This window comes from Orbicella franksi, chromosome 2, assembly GCF_964199315.1.
Source record: "Orbicella franksi chromosome 2, jaOrbFran1.1, whole genome shotgun sequence".
NCBI classification, from domain to species: Eukaryota; Metazoa; Cnidaria; class Anthozoa; order Scleractinia; family Merulinidae; genus Orbicella; species Orbicella franksi.
This window is the reverse complement of record NC_138146.1, coordinates 12,795,132-12,815,796: the sequence shown is the minus strand read 5'-3', so window position 1 is coordinate 12,815,796 and position 20,665 is coordinate 12,795,132. Positions and strand designations below refer to the sequence as shown.

The following is a 20,665-nucleotide window of genomic DNA, read 5'->3' as shown; positions in this document are numbered from 1 at the left end:
TAGGGCTGTTTTTGTTCCTTTTTGGCTAGTTTTGCGATTTATTAGTTAGAGAAAGGAAGAATTTGATACGATTTAGTTAAAAACATCATTCTGTTGTATTTTTGAACACAAAATTATGTTCTTTTTGGCAAAATCCTAGCCTCGACTTTAATCTTAAGTTAATTTTAAAATTTCGCAAATTTCAGCTTCGATACCCCTTTAAAATATATTCTTATAAAATAAAAGAGAGGGAGAAAAGAGTGAAATAAACTTTTCACTTCACGGTGTGTCGATAAACTGAATCTATATACACTGAGTTTGTTATGATTCCAGATTACCACTACGAGAAGAAACATATCTAGTGCTATCTTTTCGAAGCCGGCTTACTTATTTTTCGACGTATTCTTTGAATTACCAAAAATGCAACAGTTTTTGGAAGAAAAGTTGCCGATTTCTTCAGTGATCAGCTCTCCAAGTCTGAAAAGTATCCCAAGAGCTCTTTGTCGATCACGCCAATGCCGTCGTTTACTGATCAGTTTGCTTAGCTTGGCAAAGCCGTCTGCCAGGAATACCGCTCTCTCCTCGGAAATCCAATCCTGAAGCGCTAGATTTCTGATGAAAAGTCAAGTTTGTGTTGCCGCTTTACCCTGTCCTATTTTTACCCTTGCCGGAACAGTCGGACCATTTCTTCGCTTAGGAAACACAACACACATGAACTTCTTTCTCGTTCTGAAGTTAAGCAAACAAAGTAGAAAAATCGGTATTAATTTTGCGGTTTCCTGTCCTTTCACAGTTCGAAACTCCAAGAATCCGGCAATTCTGTTCTTTTTTTCCCCTTTTTTTCAGATCTGACGACTTGTCTGTTATGTATTTCTCGGACCGGCGCGGACTAGGTGTCCTAAAGAGCGTTAGACGAAGTCTTATGCGAGTGATTTTATTTAAAAAATCTATATTTTTTTTATCGGTACGAATATTAAAATAGGTCACATCTGAATATGTCAGATCATAGCTGAGTTGAATTAAATTAAAGTAATTATTACTTTGTCCTTGGCGGGGTAGAGAATACATCCAGTTAATAAATCAATCACAAAATTACAACTAACCGGCAATAATTACGTAATATATATATCATTTGCTTATCTAACTTCAAGATTTAGGGTTTTAAGAATTAGTTTAACCCGTAAGGGTTTCAAAAAATATTGGATTGCTAATCTGCCGGAGAGATTGATATTTCGGCCACTAATATGATCGGGCGAACCTTGTCAGTAATTTATACAACGTTAAAATGTTGTCTTGTAGGTGTTCTTGGGCCTCAAAGACCTCAAACGTATCGTTAATTTGCCAGATAACAATTTCTTTCCCTGTTGCTGCTTTCATCGCAGTTCAGCGATCGGCCGGTTCTACTTCAGTCGCATTGTTTCCCAGGAGAAGTTATTGTGATCTTGTGCAGCACCAGTCTACAAATGGTGACGTCTGGGATCTTAAATTGCCCCGATTTTTAACAGTTCGCACGCTTCCTTCAGAAAGTGCAAATTAATTAAAAGCGACTGATGATGAATTCAGAGGTACATTTGTTTTCAGTAAACATGTAAGGCTGTTTATTATTTTAGAAATAAATTTTCCACGTTAACCACGTAGTGACGGACAGTGGAAGTGCTTTTACACAGGCTAAGAATATCATGTTTTAATTATCCTGTTTATGAGAAATCGTGAGAAGTTGAGTTAAGTCAATAAGTTTTACAAGAAAAAGTTGGCAATTCTTCCGATGTGAGTACAGGATTAAATTATTAAATGTAAATATCTAAATATCGTCATTGTTTGTACAGTTGTCGCGTCTCTGTTGAGGTTAGGTGATCGTGCAAACAGTATATATGTAAACAGTCCAAGAATTATTTTTTTTATGAAATCTCCATTTATGCGTCGCATTTCATGCCCGTTGATCACACAGCTAAAATCACTGAGCTAAAATCGCTTCTACGCAATTCTAACATAAAAAGCCAAGAGAATCATGTGGCGACGTAGTAACTTCAAATATAATCTGCCATCAGGCGTTCTTTAATTTACATATATTTTTTCGCGGCTTATTTTTTATTGTATTTTCAAGTCTCTTCCACACTGCCGCGAAAAATAAGACCGCCTGCTTTCAAGAATTCCAAGGCAATTATTGCAACTTCCGAAAACAATCGTGATATAAACCGGCCTTAATTTACTGGGCCTCGTGCGAATTCATGCAATGTACCCTTCTCGATGATTATATTCCCTTAATTTCTCATCACCTGACGGCACAGTGTTTATACTGTAAGGAGAAACCGAAAGTGTAAATCGGTTTTGAAAAAGGTAGTCTGTGATGTCATCATGGCAATTGTTCCTTGTTTCTCAGAGATGATGTAACCATCATCAATGCAAATGGTACTCCATGCTGAATTTTCGTGTTATAGACAAGTAAACAAAGTCGGGAAACTCTTTTCACTTTAAACTAGCTCAGTACGTTTGTCAGCGGTTCAGGGTAGAAGTTAGAGCAAGAATGGCAGTGTTTCGCTTGTTCGTTTTGTTGGCTTTCGTATTTTTCTTGGGTTCATCCGTTACGCCGCAGAACAAATCTTCAAACCGGGTAATCACAATAGTAAACCTTTCGTAATTATACACAGCAATGTCATTTGACAATTTGGCAAATTAGACTGAGTAGAGGTGTTCATTTTGTCTCATGCAAAGTTTCCCTCCATTTGACTAGAACCTAAAATTGCTAGTTCTGTACTTCACTAGAAGGGTTTAACATCTTATATCCGAAACATTTTTAGAGTACCGGCGCCACAAACAAACCAAACTGCTGTGCGCTGCAAGTTGGATGCAGTAAAGATGGTAAGTCAAAATTATCAAATAATTATTGGTCATTTATTTAGATGTTGCGAAACATCTAAATAAATATTGTAAGATAATATCTATCTCATGTTTCAATAGGAAAAGATGGAAAAGATGGACAAAACGGTGAGTTTCAATCAACAATAGTTTGTTATTTTATCGTTTAAAGCCTTCCATTCGTATTAATCAGGGATTAGTTTGTTTATCGATAATCAAATTACGATTTGCTTTCCACACAGGAAAAGATGGACGAGATGGAATAAACGGTGATGTAATGATTTTTGAAGTACATCTCAAGCGTAATATGCAGTCTAATATATTTGCTTGCTTGCGAAATGAAAACAGAATCATTACTTCCTTATGATTAAAAACATTTCCGTCTGACCAGGAGAAAAGAAACCAAACAGATAATGACAATTACAATGTCACAGAAAAGTCAACAAATTGACGAATCAAACGAAACGAAATTATAGGAATTTTAATTGTTGACCATTGTCGGCCAAACAGATTTTAACCTCTGCGTCTAGAAGTAATCTAGTAAATGCTATTAAAAAGGTAAGTAGTGCAACTGGAAAAAATCTGACGAAGAGAAAAGAGTGCGCGATCTAAGACATATCAGTGAATTGCTTTAAGTGATCTTCTATGTTGTGTTTACTACAAACCAGCTGACAAACTCTAAATTTCTAAAACAGGACGCGACGGACGCGATGGGAAAATTGGAGCAAAGGTTAGTAACGTTTTTTGCTCAAATGCGCCTTTATTGTTATATCAGAGACACAGAATATATGCAACAGACCAAAACATATAAGATTAATAATTTGATTGTATGGTGCTTCCATTCACTTTAACACATCACGCATAGACAGTTTGTTACCATGGTCACAAAGTGATATTTTTTCCAGGGTGATAAAGGTGACACAGGGTTGAGGGGACTGGATGGAAATGCTGGCGTCAAGGTGAACTGTACTTGTAACTTAAAACTTATACCTTGTCAGTTTAATCCAGTTTAGTCCAAAGTTAAGACTAGTGTTTTCCTAACAAACGTTTGTTATATTAAACAGTTTTCAGATGGTAACATTGTTACTTTAAAAAGAAATCCGTTTTAATGGTTTTGATCAAAAAGGAAATACTTTCATAAAAATTTGATAAATAAAGGTTATCGCAGAGCAGTAAAGATAATATCTCAAAGTACCTTATTATGTTTATACTGAATTTCCAAGCGTCTTTACCATTAAAAAAGAAAAAAACGTCAATTTCATTATAATACTGTCTTTTTTAGGGCGAAAAAGGAGAACCTGGGCTACCAAGAAAGGATGGTAATTTTAGCACAAAAGTAAGTTCTATGATCCCTCAGTTTAGGACTAGGACTAAGAGGAAAGGATGGTAATTTTAGTACAAAAGTAAGTTCTATGATCCCTTAGTTTAGGACCAGGACTATGAGGAAAGGATGGTAATTTTAGTACAAAAGTAAGTTCTATGATCCCTTAGTTTAGGACTAGGACTAAGAGGAAAGGATGGTAATTTTAGTACAAAAGTAAGTTCTATGATCCCTTAGTTTATGACCAGGACTATGAGGAAAGGATGGTAATTTTAGTACAAAAGTAAGTTCTATGATCCCTTAGTTTAGGACTAGGACTAAGAGGAAAGGATGGTAATTTTAGTACAAAAGTAAGTTCTATGATCCCTTAGTTTATGACCAGGACTATGAGGAAAGGATGGTAATTTTAGTACAAAAGTAAGTTCTATGATCCCTTAGTTTAGGACTAGGACTATGAGGAAAGGATGGTAATTTTAGTACAAAAGTAAGTTCTATGATCCCTTAGTTTAGGACCAGGACTATGAGGAAAGGATGGTAATTATAGTACAAAAGTAAGTTCTATGATCCCTTAGTTTAGGACCAGGACTAAGAGGAAAGGATGGTGATTTTAGTACAAAAGTAAGTTCTATGATCCCTTAGTTTAGGACTAGGACTAAGACGAAAGGATGTTAACTTTAGTACAAAAGTACGTTGCATTGTCCCTTAGTTTAGAACCAGGACTAAGAGGAAAGGATGGTAATTTTAGTACAAAAGTAAGTTCCATTATCTGTTAGTTTAGAACTAGGACTAAGAGGAAAGGGTGGTAATTTTAGTGCAAAAGTAAGTTATATTGTCCGTTGGCTTAAAAACAGGACTAAGAGGAAAAGGTTGTAATTTTAGTGCAAAAGTATGTTATATTGTTCGTTGGCTTAGAACCAGGAGTAAGAGGAAAGGATGGTAATTTTATTACAAAGGTAAGTTTCATTGCCCCTCAGTTTAGAACCAGGACTAAGAGGAAAGGATGGTAATATTAGTACAAAAGTAAGTCGGTCTATTGTCCTTCAGTTTAGAACCAAGACTAAGAGGAAAGATGGTAATTTTAATACAAAAGTAAGCTAAGTTTCATTGTCCCTTAGTGTAGAACAAGGACTAAGAGGAAAGGATGGTAATTGAAGTACAAACATAAGGTCCATTGTCCCTTAGTGTAGAACCAGGACTAAGAGGAAACGATAATAATTTTAGTGCAAAAGTAAGTTCCATTGTCCCTCCGTTTAGAACCAGGACCAAGAGGAAAGGATGGTAATTCAAGTACAAACATAAGTTTGATTGTCCCTTAGTTTAGAACCAGGACTAAAAGGAAAGGATGATAATTTTAATACAAAAGTAAGTTCCATTTTCCTTTAGTGTAGAACCAGGACTAAAAGGAAAGGATAGTAAGTTTAGTACAAAAGTAAGTTTTGTTGTCCCTTAGCTCAGACTGACAGAGTAGGAGAAACCTTAAGCTTGCCTTGAACCCTGGCTTAGGGAAGCACAATTGTACTAAAGTACAAAGTCCTGTTTATCTTAGTTAAGTAGCAGAACTCCTTACTTTTGTTAGTTTAATTGAGTGACATAAAGTTAATTTATTAAGTTTGTTATTATTAAGTACTCATGATTTTTAATAATCTAAGTTATCCTGGTGACTAGGTTTCGAGAATTTCAAGATATTTTGTATTTTTTGAGATTATAGTATTTTGTCGAATTTTCGTCAGTTGTTTCCAAGAAATTGCGAACTCCATCAGAGAAATCAATCAGAGAAAAATGCCAAGAGCAAAAGATATATTTTGTAAGAGTATCTTAGTGACAGAAACGTAACGTTTTTGGCTTCCATCTTTTAGTCTGATTTAGAAGTAGTAGAAGTAAAGAGCACTTCAATGAACGAAAGTAGATAAATGTTTTTTTTTTCTCATTTAGCTTCTTGAAAGAGGGCGAGCTCAAGAGTACGTTAGTAAACTAAAGTTGCTGAATTATTTTTATGTTTGATTGAGGGTAAGAAAGGATCTACTGGAGAGAAAGGACCACGTGGAGAAAAGGGGCAGAAAGGAATGGCGGGAACATGTGAGACGCAGGTAGTGAAACAGAAACCGCCGTGTGTAGTATGAATAAATTTTGTTCTGAGGGTAGGGTAAGGACCATTCTAAATGCTGTGTATAAAATAACTCAATTAGAAGTAGTTTCCTTGTAAATTCCTTGACAATATGCAAACAATTTACAGCGAAATTTCATTTGATTGCTGGAGACTTGTTAATGACATTCAATACCAATGACACTCTAGTTGACATTGTCAATGACATTCAAGAGTTTTATTCTCAATTCCTTCATAGCCTGAATTTAACTCAACAAGGAAATTTCACTTTGATAAAATGCAGACTTGCCAGTAACTAATATCTAACGCCCTTATCCTTTGCAGGGATCCTCCTCGTCTTCCAGTAGACCAGAATGTTGTACAACTGGTAAGTAAAATTAAAGGCTGTCTTCAAGTGCCAACAGTTTTTCGACAATATAAAAGCAAAATCGAATTAAATGATTTTCAATTTTTGGATGTGGTTTCCAGTCAGATTTCACTTAAATACGCACTTTGAAGTTTTGTTTTCCGATTATGTTGGATAATAAATTTAATATTTGCGGATCCGTTTCTCGATTGGTTCCCCACGCGCCTATTTGTCATGTAACCGGTGCGCGATGACATGTGTGTGCAATCACAGGTTTCCAATTTCAACTTTTTGTAATTGGATACCTATGCTATTCGGGCTTCCCTAACAGTTTTTACAACCTAGGGAAACTGTTTTTTTCGGTACTTTTTTAATCTGGAAATTTGTTATTTATGCGATTTGTTAGTAATCATATCATACAATTAGTAGTAGTAACTGGAGCGAGTGGAGTACAATTCAGGGAGTACACGTGCGAATCATTTCAAAATCAGACGAGCGTGAGGCGCGAGGCCGATTTGAAAACGCGAGCGCGATTACCCCCTAAATTGTACGACACGAGGTCCAATTACTAATTAATCGTATCTATAACAAATTTCGGAATTAAAAATGTCTTTATGAGAACTTCCGTTTAGCGAAAACGTCCGCAGCGCTTTTCCTAAGTTTTGAAAACTGAACGAAACATTGCAAAGAAAGCCATTAAAGGACGCGTAATTGACCTGCGAGTCACGTGAGTATCCAATTACAGGTATCCAATTACAAAAAGTTCAAATCGCACACCTGTAATTGGACATTCAAGTGATCGCGCACCGATTACGTGACAAATAGGCGCGCGGAGAGCCAATCACGATCGAGAATTTTGTTATAGATACGATTTAGGGAGTGTTGCGGGCTGTAATATAATGGGTGACAAACTACTCCTTAATTTTGGCCCGAAATTTTCAGCGATAATTTATAATTACAAAATTGCCAGGCAAGGTTTAAAGCGAAATTGCTCGATACAATAAACAAGTCAAAAATCCACGATTGTAAGCGTAATTTGTCACCTATGATATTAAAAGGTAGTCAAATGGTATACTCATGAAATTAAGAAATAATTGTATCTGCGTTTTGTAAAAATCACAAAAGGTTCCTGCCTAAAGGCCTGGGAAATTATATGAATTTTGACAAAACGGGCGTGATCAATGATTTCCTCATTTCACTCGCCACCATTTGATTACCCATACTAATTCGATATGTACACCATTCGCACGTTTTTAAATTGCTTCGTTTTTAATGTTTCCTACGGTCTTTAAAACCTACGGAAAGTGCTGCTAACCTTTTCGCCCAAAAGAACTTCTCAAAAGACTGTTTTTAATGTCGAAATTTGTTATAGCTACGATTATTTAGTAATTGGACCTCGTGTCGTACCATTTGTATATGGTATTCGCATGAGGCCGATTAAAATTAAGGATTAATATCACTTGTGTTTCCGGAAGTTGCAGAAATTGCCCGAATCGCTGGGTGACTCGGGCCGAGTTTCAGCAACTTTAGAAAACACAAGTGACATTATTCTGAATTTTACGAGGAATCATGTGATTACGCTTTTATGAAGTAGAGAAGTGGAAGATCGACCGAAAGAAATCAAAACGAAAGATCAGTTCTGCCTTAGCGTAATCAATCATCTGCCGATCTGATACAAGAAAAATCCAATGCGTAAAATTACCATCGACACTAATGAAGAAAATGAAGGAGAACTCACCTCGTCAAGACGTCTACTCTGGAGCGGTTACCTGAAACACAGCCTGCGTATAAATGGCTATGGTGAAAAAGAGTTCCGGTGAACCGTAGTGCGTAATAAATAAAGAACATCATGGACCAAATATCGGCGCAAGAACTCGACGGCTCTGACTCAGGAGACGAACGAGAACAACAGATGATTTGAAGAACAACTGACTGCCGTATCCAGTCAGTGTCTTGAATCAGTTGTAAGCTACCGAAGTCACCCACAGTTTAAAAATACAACTTCTGTTGCTTCTTGTGCTCCCGGCCCCATTCTCGCTGAAACTGAGTCAGCTGAGAAAAACTCAGCAAGAGCTCAGCGGTTCAAAGCGTGGTTTAGAAAAGAAGGTCTTTGATGTGAAGGACATTTTATTATAGTATATTCGAAGTGCAAATGCTTGAGTTATGTGACTACGCTTAGTGGATGTTTATCTTTTGCGACCACGAGGAGATGTTTCACCAGTTTAAGATCGCAAATTCGTCTTAGAAATTGATGTTCAGTTAAAATTCGAATAAATGGTTTAACTCGGAACCATATTGGTAGCAGAGCGACGTTTACGTTAGGGAAATTCGCTGAATTCAAGAAAATGCCGTTAAATTCGAAGAAGAAGAAGCGCCGCGACCGCGCGAGCGATGGGCACAGACGGCGAAGGTATCCTCGACGAAATTGCAGATAAAATAGAGGAGCAAAAGATCAAGAAAGCCTAATCGAAATCGCTGTTCACAAGACGAAAAAATCAGCTGGCAGATTTGTTGGAAGATGGAATAGCGAGTAACCGTGAAATAAGAGCTTCGAGGAAAAAACTTGACGAAGCCCAAGAGAATTGTTGTTGAAGATTTGACATCGTTGGCTGTGTTGTATTCGGAAGCTAGAGATCGGCATGCTGGTTAGAAGACAAGCCGCGAACTTGAGGAAATCGAGAAAGAATTCTGTAATGCCCAAGAAAGTGTACAAGAATATTTGGACGCCAATAAGGATGAATTATCGAGTCAAGCGTCGGGATTTTCCGGGAAATGACGTAATTTGCATTCACAAGAAACGAAAGCTCGCAAGCGCGTGACCGAGCTCGAGGAGCGATTACGCGATAAGGAAGAATCTGTCAAGCGTGCTTAAAAGAAAATGGAGGAAGAATATGCCCGTTGTCAAAAAGAAATGGAAGCCGAAGTTAGAGAGGCGAAGGAGGAATTAGCCCGTGCAAAAGGAGATTGCAAAGAGAAATATTCGAAGCTCGAGGGTGCCATAGACGAGGAGTTTGAATTGTCGCCTTCAGGCCCGCCAAAAAGGGATGTTAAGCTAGAAGAGGAGGAGAAGACTGTAGAAGAATCACCGAAACATCAGCTCGGGACAGACATGTGAAAACAATTGACGAGGGTTTCTATCCCGGTATTTAGTGGAGACAAGCGGTCGCATGGGAGCTGGAAGGCAGCATTTATGGCTTGTGTTGACAAAGCGCCAGCCATTGCAGAGTATAAATTGTTGCAGTTGAAGAAGTATTTATCTGGAGAAGCGTTGGCAGCAGTGGAGAGCTTAGGACATTCGGCCGAGGCCTATGAATCGGCCAAGAGCAGAATGGAGAGAAAATTCGGTTGTCAACGCCGTCAGATCAATTTGCACCTAGAGGAATTGGACCAGTTCCGACCGATTCGTCCTGGAAACGCCAAGGATCTAGACAGGTTGGCAGACTTACTGGACGTGATCGTCATAAATCTGAAAGAGGCCGGAAGAAAAGAAGAACTTGGCAATGGGTCCTTATACATGAAGGTTCAAAAGAAAATGACCAGCACTATGCTTGCTAATTACAACAGATCGGTGTTTGAGCAGAAAAAAGTGGAATGTGTGGAGACACTTCGTGAGTGGATCATACAAGAAGCTGAATTCCAGACCGTTGCGTCCTAGACACTATGTGGGCTGATAGGAAAACGAAGAGATAGTTCACACACATTCTTTGGTCGGACAAGCGGTCCGGGAAAGTCTGTAAGCACAAATTGCCCACTTTGTAAGAGAAATCATCCAGTGTGGAGCTGTCCAGAGTTTAAGAAAATGGATGTGCAAAGTCGTTGGCAAAAGGCTAAACAGCTAAGACTGTGTCATCGTTGCCTCGGAAGAAATCACAAGGGAGGGCGATGTGCTCAAAATAGTCGATGTGGTATAGATGGCTGTCAGAAAACGCACAATCGGGCACTGCATGGAGATCAGTTTGTAAATGGTGGAAGTGCTAGCGAGTCACAAGTGATAGAGCCAGAGAGGAGCCTACCCTTGGACATGGGAGCTAGTGAAAACAATGCACACAGTTGTGGCACGGAGGGGGAGCGAAGCACCCGTCCTGAACACTCCTTGACAACAACCATGGCAACGACAAAAGCTCCAGAGCCAGCAAAGTATCTTGCCTTGCTTACAGTACCGGTGGTGGTGAAGAATGGGGAACGAAGAATGATTGTAAATGCCTTACTAGATGACGGAAGCACAAAGATCTACATAAATGGTGATGTGGCTGCTGAGCTAGGGTTGGAAGGAAGCACCCAACGAATCACAGTTAATGTGTTAAATGGCGAGGAAGATTCCTTTGAAACCATGCCAGTGGAATTTGACCTGCAGAGTATTGATGGCAAGACTCGTGCAAGAATTTCAGCATTTGCAGCAACACGGGTGACTGGGAACATGAGACCAGTTAACTGGAAAGAGCAATCGGGAAAGTGGAAGCACCTGCAAGGTGTTAACTCCTCAAATCTTGGCCCTCGACCAATCATTGACATGTTGATTGGCATAGACTATGCCGAATTGCACTTTTCCATTAGAGGTGTCCGTTGCCAACCTGGGGAGCCGGTGGCTCGACTGACGCCTTTAAGCTGGACGTGTCTTGGTTCACCTAAGCTGAGAGAGGACAGCGTGCAGCAGACAAATATTAACATGACCTATTTCGTTCATCAACAAGAGGAAGAATTGAGCTCTGTATTGCAGACGTTTTGGGAGATCGACTCATCTGGGTCAATCACAGAAAGAGAACTACTGAAAAAAGAGGAAGTGTCGGCGATAAAAGCATTTGAGAGCTCAGTGCAGTTCAAAGGGGAGAGATATGAAGTAGAGATGCCATGGAAACCAAACGCCCCCGAGTTACCAAACAACTATGAGATGGCAGTGAGCCGGTTGATCAGTACTGAAAAGAGACTTCTAAAGGATCCTCAGCTAGCGGAGTCGTATTCAGAAGTCATCAGCGAGTACACACAGAGTACACACCCTCTAAGACAGAGGAGAAGGCCTGATATCTTCCACACTTCGCAATTGTATGACCCGAAAAGACAACTAAAAAGACCAGGGTGGTTTTTGATGTCTCCGCAAAATTTAATGGACTGTCATTGAATGACGTCATCTACCAAGGACCAAAACTCCAAATGGATATCTTTCATGTACTGCTCCGTTTTCGACGTTTTCCAGTAACCCTAGTATGTGACATTGCAGAGATGTATCTTAGAATTGGGATATCACCCTCGAGTAGACCATTCCCTCGTTTCTTGTGGAGGGACGTAGATCAGTCAAGACCTCCAGATGTTTATCAGTTCAATAGCCTTGCCTTTGGAGTTAATTCATGCCCATATCAGGCACAATTTGTTTCTCAGAAGCATGCAAGGGAAACCTAAGAGCACTACCCGAGAGCTGCCGAGACAAGCTTGGAGTCTACATACATGGATGAAAGCATGGACTCTTCCCCTAGCGAAGAGGAGTGCGTAAAACTTTACGAGGAACTGTCAGCACTGTGGGGGTCCGCAGGTATGCATGCCAGAAAGTGGCTTTCCAACTCAGAACAAGTACTTAAGAGGATACCTGAAGAAGACAGGGCTGTAGAAGTGAACTTAGACAAAGGAAATTTGCCGTCAATGAAAACGCTTGGTGTGTTGTGGCCGGCTAAGGAAGATGTTTTCACTTATAGAGTGAATCCACTAGATGAGAAGTTCCAGTTGACCAAGCGAAATTTCCTGCGTGAGATAGCCATGCTGTTTGACCCTATGGGGTTTCTGGCGCCATACGTGATCCGGGCAAAGATTCTACTGCAAGAGATGTGGACCACAGGATTAGATTGGGATGACCCACTAGATCCGAGCCAAGCTAGACAGGCCAAGAAGTGGTTTGAAGAACTCACGGAGTTGTCAGACGTGCAAGTCCCTCGTTGCCTGCAGTTGAACTCACATGTTAAAACAGTTACCTTGCACACTTTCACAGATACATCAGGGGATGCGTATGGTGCAGTTACTTACATTAGGTACCAGTACAAGGGTGGTACAGTATCTACCAGCCTAGTGGCCTCCAAGACACGAGTGGCACCACTATCAGCTACAAGCATTCCAAGACTCGAGCTTATGAGAGCTGTTTTGGGATTAAGACTGGCCCTGTCTATAGCCAAGGTCCTTAAGATTGACCAGAGCCTACTCACATTCTGGAGTCACAGCATGAATGTGCTGTGGTGGATTCGAAGACCCAGCCGCAATTTTAAACCGTTCATAGCGAATCGAGTAGGAGAAATACATGATTCAAGCAGTCCTTCTCACTGGCGTCATGTTGGCACACACCAGAACCCTGCTGACCTGCCAACCAGAGGAATGTCTGTGACTGAGGTAAAAGGAAGCGAGATGTGGTGGAAGGGTCCGAAGTTCCTGAGTATGCCAGAGGACACACGGCCAAAAACAGAAATTGATGTAACTCCTAAAGCAACACTAGAAGTCCGCAAGAAAGCGAGGGCAACATCTGATGTGCCAGGCACAGAATCAGTACTATTCGTGCTTACCCCTCAAACGACTTGGCGTTTACATCCCAGCAGATATTCAAGCTGGACCATATTATTGAGAGTTAGGGCATGGGTACATTGATTCGTGAACAACTGTGGAACGCCGTCAGAGGAGAAGAGTTCTGGAGAACTTAGCAGTCAAGAGATCTCAGATGCAGAGACTGGCATCATCAGAGAGGCACAACAAGAAGCCTTTCAATAAGAATACAAGGTGCTGGTCAATTTCAAGTCTGTTCAGCAAAACAGCAAGTTGCTAAGTTTGAACCCCATCCTAGATGAAGATGGTTTGCTTCGATCAGATGGGAGACTGCGCTATGCAGACTACCTGCCTTTCGATGCTAGATATCCAGTCATTCTACCAAGGAAGAGTGGGGTGACCAGGCTAATTGTGAAGTCCTATCATGAAAGAAGTAACCATGCAGTGGGAACCAATCACACATTGTCCTCGCTGTCAGCCAGATTCTGGATCATGCAAGGTAGAGAGGAGATTTTTGACTGGGAAAGAGAGTGCTGTGAATGTCGGAAGAGAAAGGCAAAGGCTGCTAAACAGATAATGGCCCCCCTACCGAAGATTCGACTAAAACTGCCTTTACGAGCATTCGCCCGAACAGCGGTTGACTTTGCGGGACCATTTGTAACTGTTCAGGGGAGGGCCAAGAAGAGAGCTAAACGATACCTTTGTTTATTTACATGCCTAACATCGAGGGCTATTCACCTAGAGATGGCCTATGGGCTGGACACAGATTCCTTTCCGAACGCGTTTTATCGCATGGCCAATCGGAGGGGGCTGCCAGAAGAGATGATTTCTGATAACGGAACTAATTTTGTAAGCGCGGAAAGACAGCTGAGGGAGCTCGTCGAGCAACTGGAGCGGGACAAGATTGAGAAATCAGCTGCCAACAAGGGAATCAAGTGGAGCTTCAACCCTCCATGGGCACCTTACTTTGGTGGGATGCATGAGACAATGATCAAGTCAGCGAAGAGAGCAACCTATGCTATATTGGGAACTGCAGATGTGACCGATGAAGAACTGATGACAGCATTTACGGGTGCAGAGGCAGTCATAAATTCCAGGCCTTTCACGTATCAGTCTGCTCATCCCTCAGATGACACACCCATCACCCCAAATCATTTCCTGATTGGACAAGTAGGAGGCCAGTTCGCTCCTGGATCAGTTGATAGTGGCCAGTTCAGTCCCAAGAAGCGGTGGAGACGGGTGCAAGAACTAGTGCGACATTTTTGGCACCGGTGGCTGCGAGAGTGGCTACCAACTTTGAATCGTAGGTCCAAGTGGCAGAAGGAACAGAAAGACGTCCAAGTTAATGGTGTAGTCTTCGTAGTGGCACCGGACACACCGCGTGGGCAGTGGCCGCTTGGTAGAGTCCTAGCGGTCTCTCTAGGAAAGGACAAGCACGTGAGAGCTGTCAAAGTCAGAGTTGGCCGCAAGGAATTATTAAGACCGATCACCAGAATTTGTCCATTAGAACTCCTTTCAGAAGATGACGCAGAAGAATAGGACAACAACAAACTTTAAGAGAACTAGAACTATAGTGAACTTTAAGCTAGAAAGACACGAAACTCCTGTTGATAGGTCGATGAGCCACTGGCCCATCGAGAAGGGCGAGTATGATGTGAAGGACATTTTATTATAGCGTATTCGAAGTGCAAATGCTTGAGTCATGTGACTACGCTTAGTGGATGTTTATCTTTTGCGACCACGAGGAGATGTTTCACTAGTTTAGGATCGCAAATTCGTCTTAGAAATTGATGTTCAGTTAAAATTCGAATAAATAGTTCAACTCGGAACCAGTCTTCACTGAGAAATCTGTCTCAGTGTAACTTTTAAACGTGTTCAAAACTTTAAAAACAGACTGAACTTGACTTCAAAAGTCTTTTTTTCATTTATGGTGAAGGTTTTTCAGCGGCATTTTTATACAAATGGAAGTGAAGTGGTTTCCTACGAAAGTTTGACTTTCTAATAAGAGAAATTGTTTCCCCTATGTTATAAACAAGTAATCATGTGATTCCTCGTAGAAAGAAGGATTAATATATCTAGTGTTTTCGATTACTCATACGAATTGTACCCCACTCGGTCCAATTACTGCCACTAATGGTGGAAATGCATCAGTCAAATTCAGCCAAGTTGAACTTATATATTGTTGGACGAAAACTAGCGAGAACTTTTGCGGATATCTTGGTAAATATTGCTGTTTGGATGGAGTTTCAGTGATTTGGAAAAGGAATCTGAAAATTTAAATTTGTTTCTGATAAAATTGGAACACGAAAATGCAATGTGTTTTCCAGTGAAACCTGAAAACGAAAATAGAAGTATAATCGTTGGATGATGTCCTTCAGTAGCATTTTACACCCGCTTTCAGTGTTATGTGCATAGGCGACATCTTTCGACATGCCATCTTTCGACCTGCTATGTAACCTGGCCTACTCAAAAATGTAAGCACAACGGACTTCTTTTATACGGTCGAACTCGAATTGTAATGATGAAAGATTGATTTATTTGACATCAAATTAAGGTTAGGAGTATCAAGAAGTCAAGAAGTCGACTGTTTTGAATGTTTACACGTTGCAAACATTAAAAGCGGCAGCGGCCCAATTCTACCGGAAGTCACTATTGAGAACCGATCGACTACACTAAATCGCTTGAATCATCCCGTCAATAGGGAGGGATGCAAAGTCTAAAATCCTCTTCAGCCATTTGAGGTAGGTAATTACTATTTACTCGTCATTTCCTCCGCTGATAACCGGAAAAACTACCAGTTTCACAGATTAACGGTCTTTCATAGCACGTCGAAAGATGGCATGTCGAAAGATGGTCGAAAGATGTCGCCTATGCACGTAACACTGAAAGCAGGTGTAAATGAAAGTGGTAAAAGTTCAATTGAGGCCTTGTACTACTGTAAAATGATATTAAAATCGTTCAAAAAATCCAAGCTTTCGCCGATCTACGGCACCATCAGGGATAAGAAAACATATTCCGCGTAAGGCTTATATACACATGTAAAGGAAAAACGTGTGAAAAGCGAAAGAATGTGGGGGGTAAAATGCATCATGATGAGATAAATAATAAGATAAAAATATGAATATGACTTAACGAGCGAGTGTCAAAGTACAAAGAGTCTCTAGATATGTTAAAATAATTATTAGAATAAAAGGTCCGCGAATTCGCTGCATTCCCCTCGGGAGTTGAGGGCAGGTTTGTAGTTTCGTATGTAAAACGCTTCGAACAGTCGTAGATTTGCGGGGTCGTTTTCTAGTACAATGGTCTTGATTTCGATGCCTTTGTGGACTTTGTTTTGGCACTTTGAAATGTGTTTCTTCACGGAGGAGTTGTCATTGTTCAGGTGTTCTCTTACACGATCGTGGATAGAGCGTGTAGTGCTACCGATGTAGTATTGGTTGCAGTTGTTACACGTGATTTGGTAAACAGCGTTGCATAATAAGCACAGTTTGGTGCTGGAGATAGGGCAGTTGGCCCTCGTGCATGTCCGTTCCGTGTTGTTCTGAGAGAGAGCTCGTCTGAGGATGTATGACTTGTGCGCGACCCTTACTGGTATGCCCTCTTTTCGGAAAATGTTAGTGATCCTGTAGTTGAGACGCTCGGAGATATATGGGATCTTCAGGTACGACCATTCTGTGTTGAGAGGTCGAGGGTCTTTCTGATGGTTCTGGGAGTGCTTAGTTTTGTCTATAGTGCCTTCAGGATACCCGTTAAGACGGAGGACGTCGTCAAACATATTTTGATGCTTTGGGGCTGTCGTTTTTGTAGAGCATTTATCGTCGATACGTTTCCGCTCATTACGAATGAAGTTGAGCTTTGACTTTTCCGGTATTGCTGATTGGTGGTGAACGAATAGTGGTTTCTTTGCTATTTTTTGTAAAATTCAAAAGAGCTTTTGCCGTCTTTGGAGATGGTGACATTGAAATCAAGTAGTGATAGTGAGAGACCATTGGGTGTTATTTCTGGTTTCTCAATTTCAAACTTCAGATGTAGTAAAACTACATCTGCCTCCCCAGCGATAAAGGCACAGAAGTCTGCGTAATACAGCAAGACACGTACACACAAGTAGCCCCAGCTCACCTCAGCGACTCCAACACCTATCAAAAGGTACAAAAACGACAGCTACAAAGCATCAAAACATGTTTGACGACGTCCTCCGTCCTCTTCCATTTTTTCCGTTCAATGTATAATAAAACAATTATTAGATTCGGTTGTTGTGACATCTAGAAGAATCCAGGTCTCGATAGGGGTTATCATCCTCAACCTTCGGCTTCGGCTGATAAACCCTACCTCGACCTTGATTATTCTGGATATCACAAAAACCTCATCCAATTATTGTTTATAAATTTACAACTAGTGTTGTCAGAATGGAGTTTTAAGCTCAATCAAGTTTTTGTGTTTCCCTCAGGATGCACTGGATTTCACTTCTTTGAGAAGGTTCAAGATCTACCAACCAGAGGAGCTGAAGATGTCGAACATTTCACCATCAACGGAAGCGTGTTTCTCGCTTTTGCCAACGGTTATGGCGATATTAGTAAACAGAAAACAGTCTCCATGATCTACAAGATGAATGAACAGACTGGAAAATTTAATTTGCATCAGACCCTGCAAACTAGAGGTGCTACTGGCCTTGAATACTTTTCAATCGCTGACAAACATTTTCTTGCCGTGGCAAATCATTACGACGGAACGTACCTACTTGACTCTGCAGTGTATCAGTGGAATGGACAGCGGTTTGTCGTCTTTCAGAAAATACCCACCAAGGGCGCACACCACTTCATATTTTTTAAGATTAATGGACAAAACTATCTGACAATAGCAAACTACTTTGATGGGAGTACACATTCCATAAAGTCAGTGATCTACAAATGGAGTAGTGGCAAGTTTAACAAGTTTCAAGAGATCCCAACTGAAGGTGCCTTGGGATGGACGACATTTGTAATAAATAATGATACGTTCATCGCTTTTGCCAACCAGTACAACTCCAAACAGCAGTATGCAGTTCAGTCCAGTGTGTTCAAGTGGTCAGGAGGACACTTTGTTAAACTGCAGTCTCTTCAGACATACGGGGCACACGACTTGACCTCTGTTAACATCAATGGCCACACATTCCTCGCCTTTGCTAACCATTACTCTGGAAGTAAATACAACGTGGACTCGTTTATTTACAAGTGGGATGGCAACAAGTTTGTTCTGTTTCAGTCCATTCCTACTCGTGGAGCCCACGCTTGGCATCCCTTTGTGATCAGCGGTCAAACGTTCTTGGGTGTGGCTAATTACTATGGTGACAGTCAGAAACACAACACTCAGTCAGTTGTGTACCAGGCCTCTGGAGCACAGTTCATCAAGTACCAAGAGATTCCAACACACGGGGCAAGTGACATGACAACATTTGAGTCCGAAGGTCACACCTACCTGGCAGTGGCAAACCATTACAATCAGAAATACAACATCAACAGTGCCTTGTACAAGTGGGTATAGGGATGAAAACGGACAGTCTCGGATATAAGTGACCAAAGACTCTAAAGAGCTTCCGCGTAGTGTGTCAAGTTAGCTTTCGCTGTCGTAGACTAAGGGTAATAATCGAAGCCTTTTCTAACCAGTTAATTGGGACCGTTTTTTGTGATCTCAGGGAAAATATAACGATCGATTTAAGATGAAAATATAAGAAAAAAATCATGACTTTTTAGAGCTTGGCATTTGTTGCTTATAAATCAGATAATGAGGTGTAGTTACTCAAGGCAATAATAAAGCTGTGCTTGTAAATTAGCGGCAAAGTACGCTGTCTAGTCTGGTGGTATCTACATAAAGCACGTTAAAACAATATTCGGAAAGGGTCTTTCGTGTTTAACCCTGAGTCTGTTATATCAGGGGGCTGCAATGAACTCTCAGATGATATTTTTACACCATTGATAGGTCTATTAAGAACAGAATAATTGGATTGCTCTTTTGAGCGTTCGACTTATTACTCACTCACTCACTCACACTTACTTGTACGACGCAATAACTTGTTTCTTTGTAATGGTCAATGCACTTAGCTACACTAAGCTAGTCCACACGCATGCCACTGACTTAATCTGAAAGAGACAAATATTTCAAATAAACATAATAGGTTTAAATATCCCAACTAGCGGGAGTCAGATCAGTTGGCTATTTACAAGAGAGAAATGAAATTTTGAAGAGCACATCGCTAAAATATGTAGAAAAGCCAGTCAACAGATCGCTGTATTAAAAAGGATGCAGAAACTGTGGCCTTTTGAGACTAGAAGGGATCTTTACAAAGCTTTTAGTCCACCACACTTTACTAGTTGTAATGATTTACACAGCTGATATGACGTTGTACGTACAAATACTAGGTAAAATGATTAAATTCAAGTCTGTCAAAGAAAAGAAAAAACGTTTTTTCTGCATTGAAAGGTGGTCGAGCTTGAACAACGCATGCCTTTGAAATTTTTGACCTTTTCCAGCTTGTAAATGCATTTCTTAGTTTATCACGAATGGTAAACATCCTTAAACGAGTTTTCTTAATATTCATTTTATTCGGCCATCTTTCGTTGAGAATTTTATGCTTTTAAGCGAACAGGATTTGCCATGTGATACTCGCGCGTAGTTAGTTTATGGAGAATTCCTCGTTTTGATCAATTCTTTGCGTTTTTTGATATGCTTTTTGGTGAATTTCTTGTGTCGGGTAAGTGATCAGTATTTTATGGGAGCTCTGCTTTTGGCTATATCTCTATGGTACCTTCTTTTTTAACCCAGAATGGCCTTAAGAGCGTAAATATGTTTTTACAGTAATCAAAATAATTTTAAATTTTTTAACAATGAAAACTAATTGTTGACTTTTTAAAACAACGGTAATTAGATTTAACTGTAAGAAAACTAAAATTAATGGTGAAAAATATTAACCGTTAGCCGTAACAGCAACCGCCCCATTGAGGCCCTCATATAAGGGTTCACATGGGAACATGACGGAGAAAGAGATTCAGTGGCAACGCCTTTGTCTACTTACGCTGGAGACTTAAACCGAGTTTTAAAGTGATTTCAGAGAAATTTTCCCGTTTTTGTCTCAAAAGGATGGGTCATCACATGAATTTTCTCGTGAAATCTGGAATAAATAAGCTTGGCTAGATTTTCAATCTGAAAAATTTTCAAGTGCTTATTTGTTCCAAATTGCACAGGCATAATCCTGAGGTTACTTATTAGACTAGGGACTTTGGCTACCCATAAATTGATTAATTTGGCACTGGGCAATGCTCTTGGTCTTTCAAATGCCTTTGAAAGCATTCGCAAACCCTCCGACGATGTTGAAACTGTTCGAAAATTATTCAGTAACCTTCGCAGCCTTCCAAAATGTACATGTTTGGAAGAGTCTAAGAAATATTCAAACCTCTTCACAAGAAATCTACGGAAAGGTTCAGGTGTTGATTGGAAGTGTTTGAAAATTTCTTTTTAATCTTCGGTTATCTTCGGAAGGCTCCAGGTGGAATTCGACCATCTTTTATTGTCT

At 40.2% G+C, this 20,665-nt stretch overlaps 2 protein-coding genes and 2 pseudogenes across 3 annotated transcripts; 3 read left to right on the top strand and 1 right to left on the bottom strand.

Moving 5' to 3' along the window:
* The first annotated feature begins 353 nt into the window (after positions 1–353).
* On the top strand, positions 354–19,122 carry LOC145478017 (uncharacterized). Of its 2 annotated transcripts, XM_081455900.1 has the most exons (10): positions 354–2,590; positions 2,778–2,838; positions 2,938–2,964; positions 3,078–3,104; positions 3,531–3,565; positions 3,741–3,794; positions 4,118–4,171; positions 6,163–6,243; positions 6,585–6,627; positions 17,567–19,122. In XM_081455900.1, exons 1-10 carry the CDS (start codon positions 2,504–2,506, stop codon positions 18,637–18,639), a joined length of 1,542 nt encoding a protein of 513 aa, XP_081312026.1. In that variant the 5' UTR covers positions 354–2,503; the 3' UTR covers positions 18,640–19,122. The 2 variants fall into 2 exon arrangements, with proteins under 2 accessions (XP_081312026.1, XP_081312028.1); XM_081455902.1 differs by lacking the exons at positions 354–2,590; positions 2,778–2,838; positions 2,938–2,964; ... (2 more) ...; positions 3,741–3,794; positions 4,118–4,171 and adding an exon at positions 4,714–4,908.
* Positions 10,406–12,000, top strand: LOC145480096 (uncharacterized; annotated as a pseudogene).
* Positions 12,312–13,224, top strand: LOC145474304 (uncharacterized). The gene has a single exon (XM_081455127.1). It carries the CDS (start codon positions 12,352–12,354, stop codon positions 13,222–13,224), a length of 873 nt encoding a protein of 290 aa, XP_081311253.1. The 5' UTR covers positions 12,312–12,351.
* LOC145480095 (uncharacterized) lies at positions 16,209–17,415 on the bottom strand (annotated as a pseudogene).
* Positions 19,123–20,665: the final 1,543 nt, after the last annotated feature.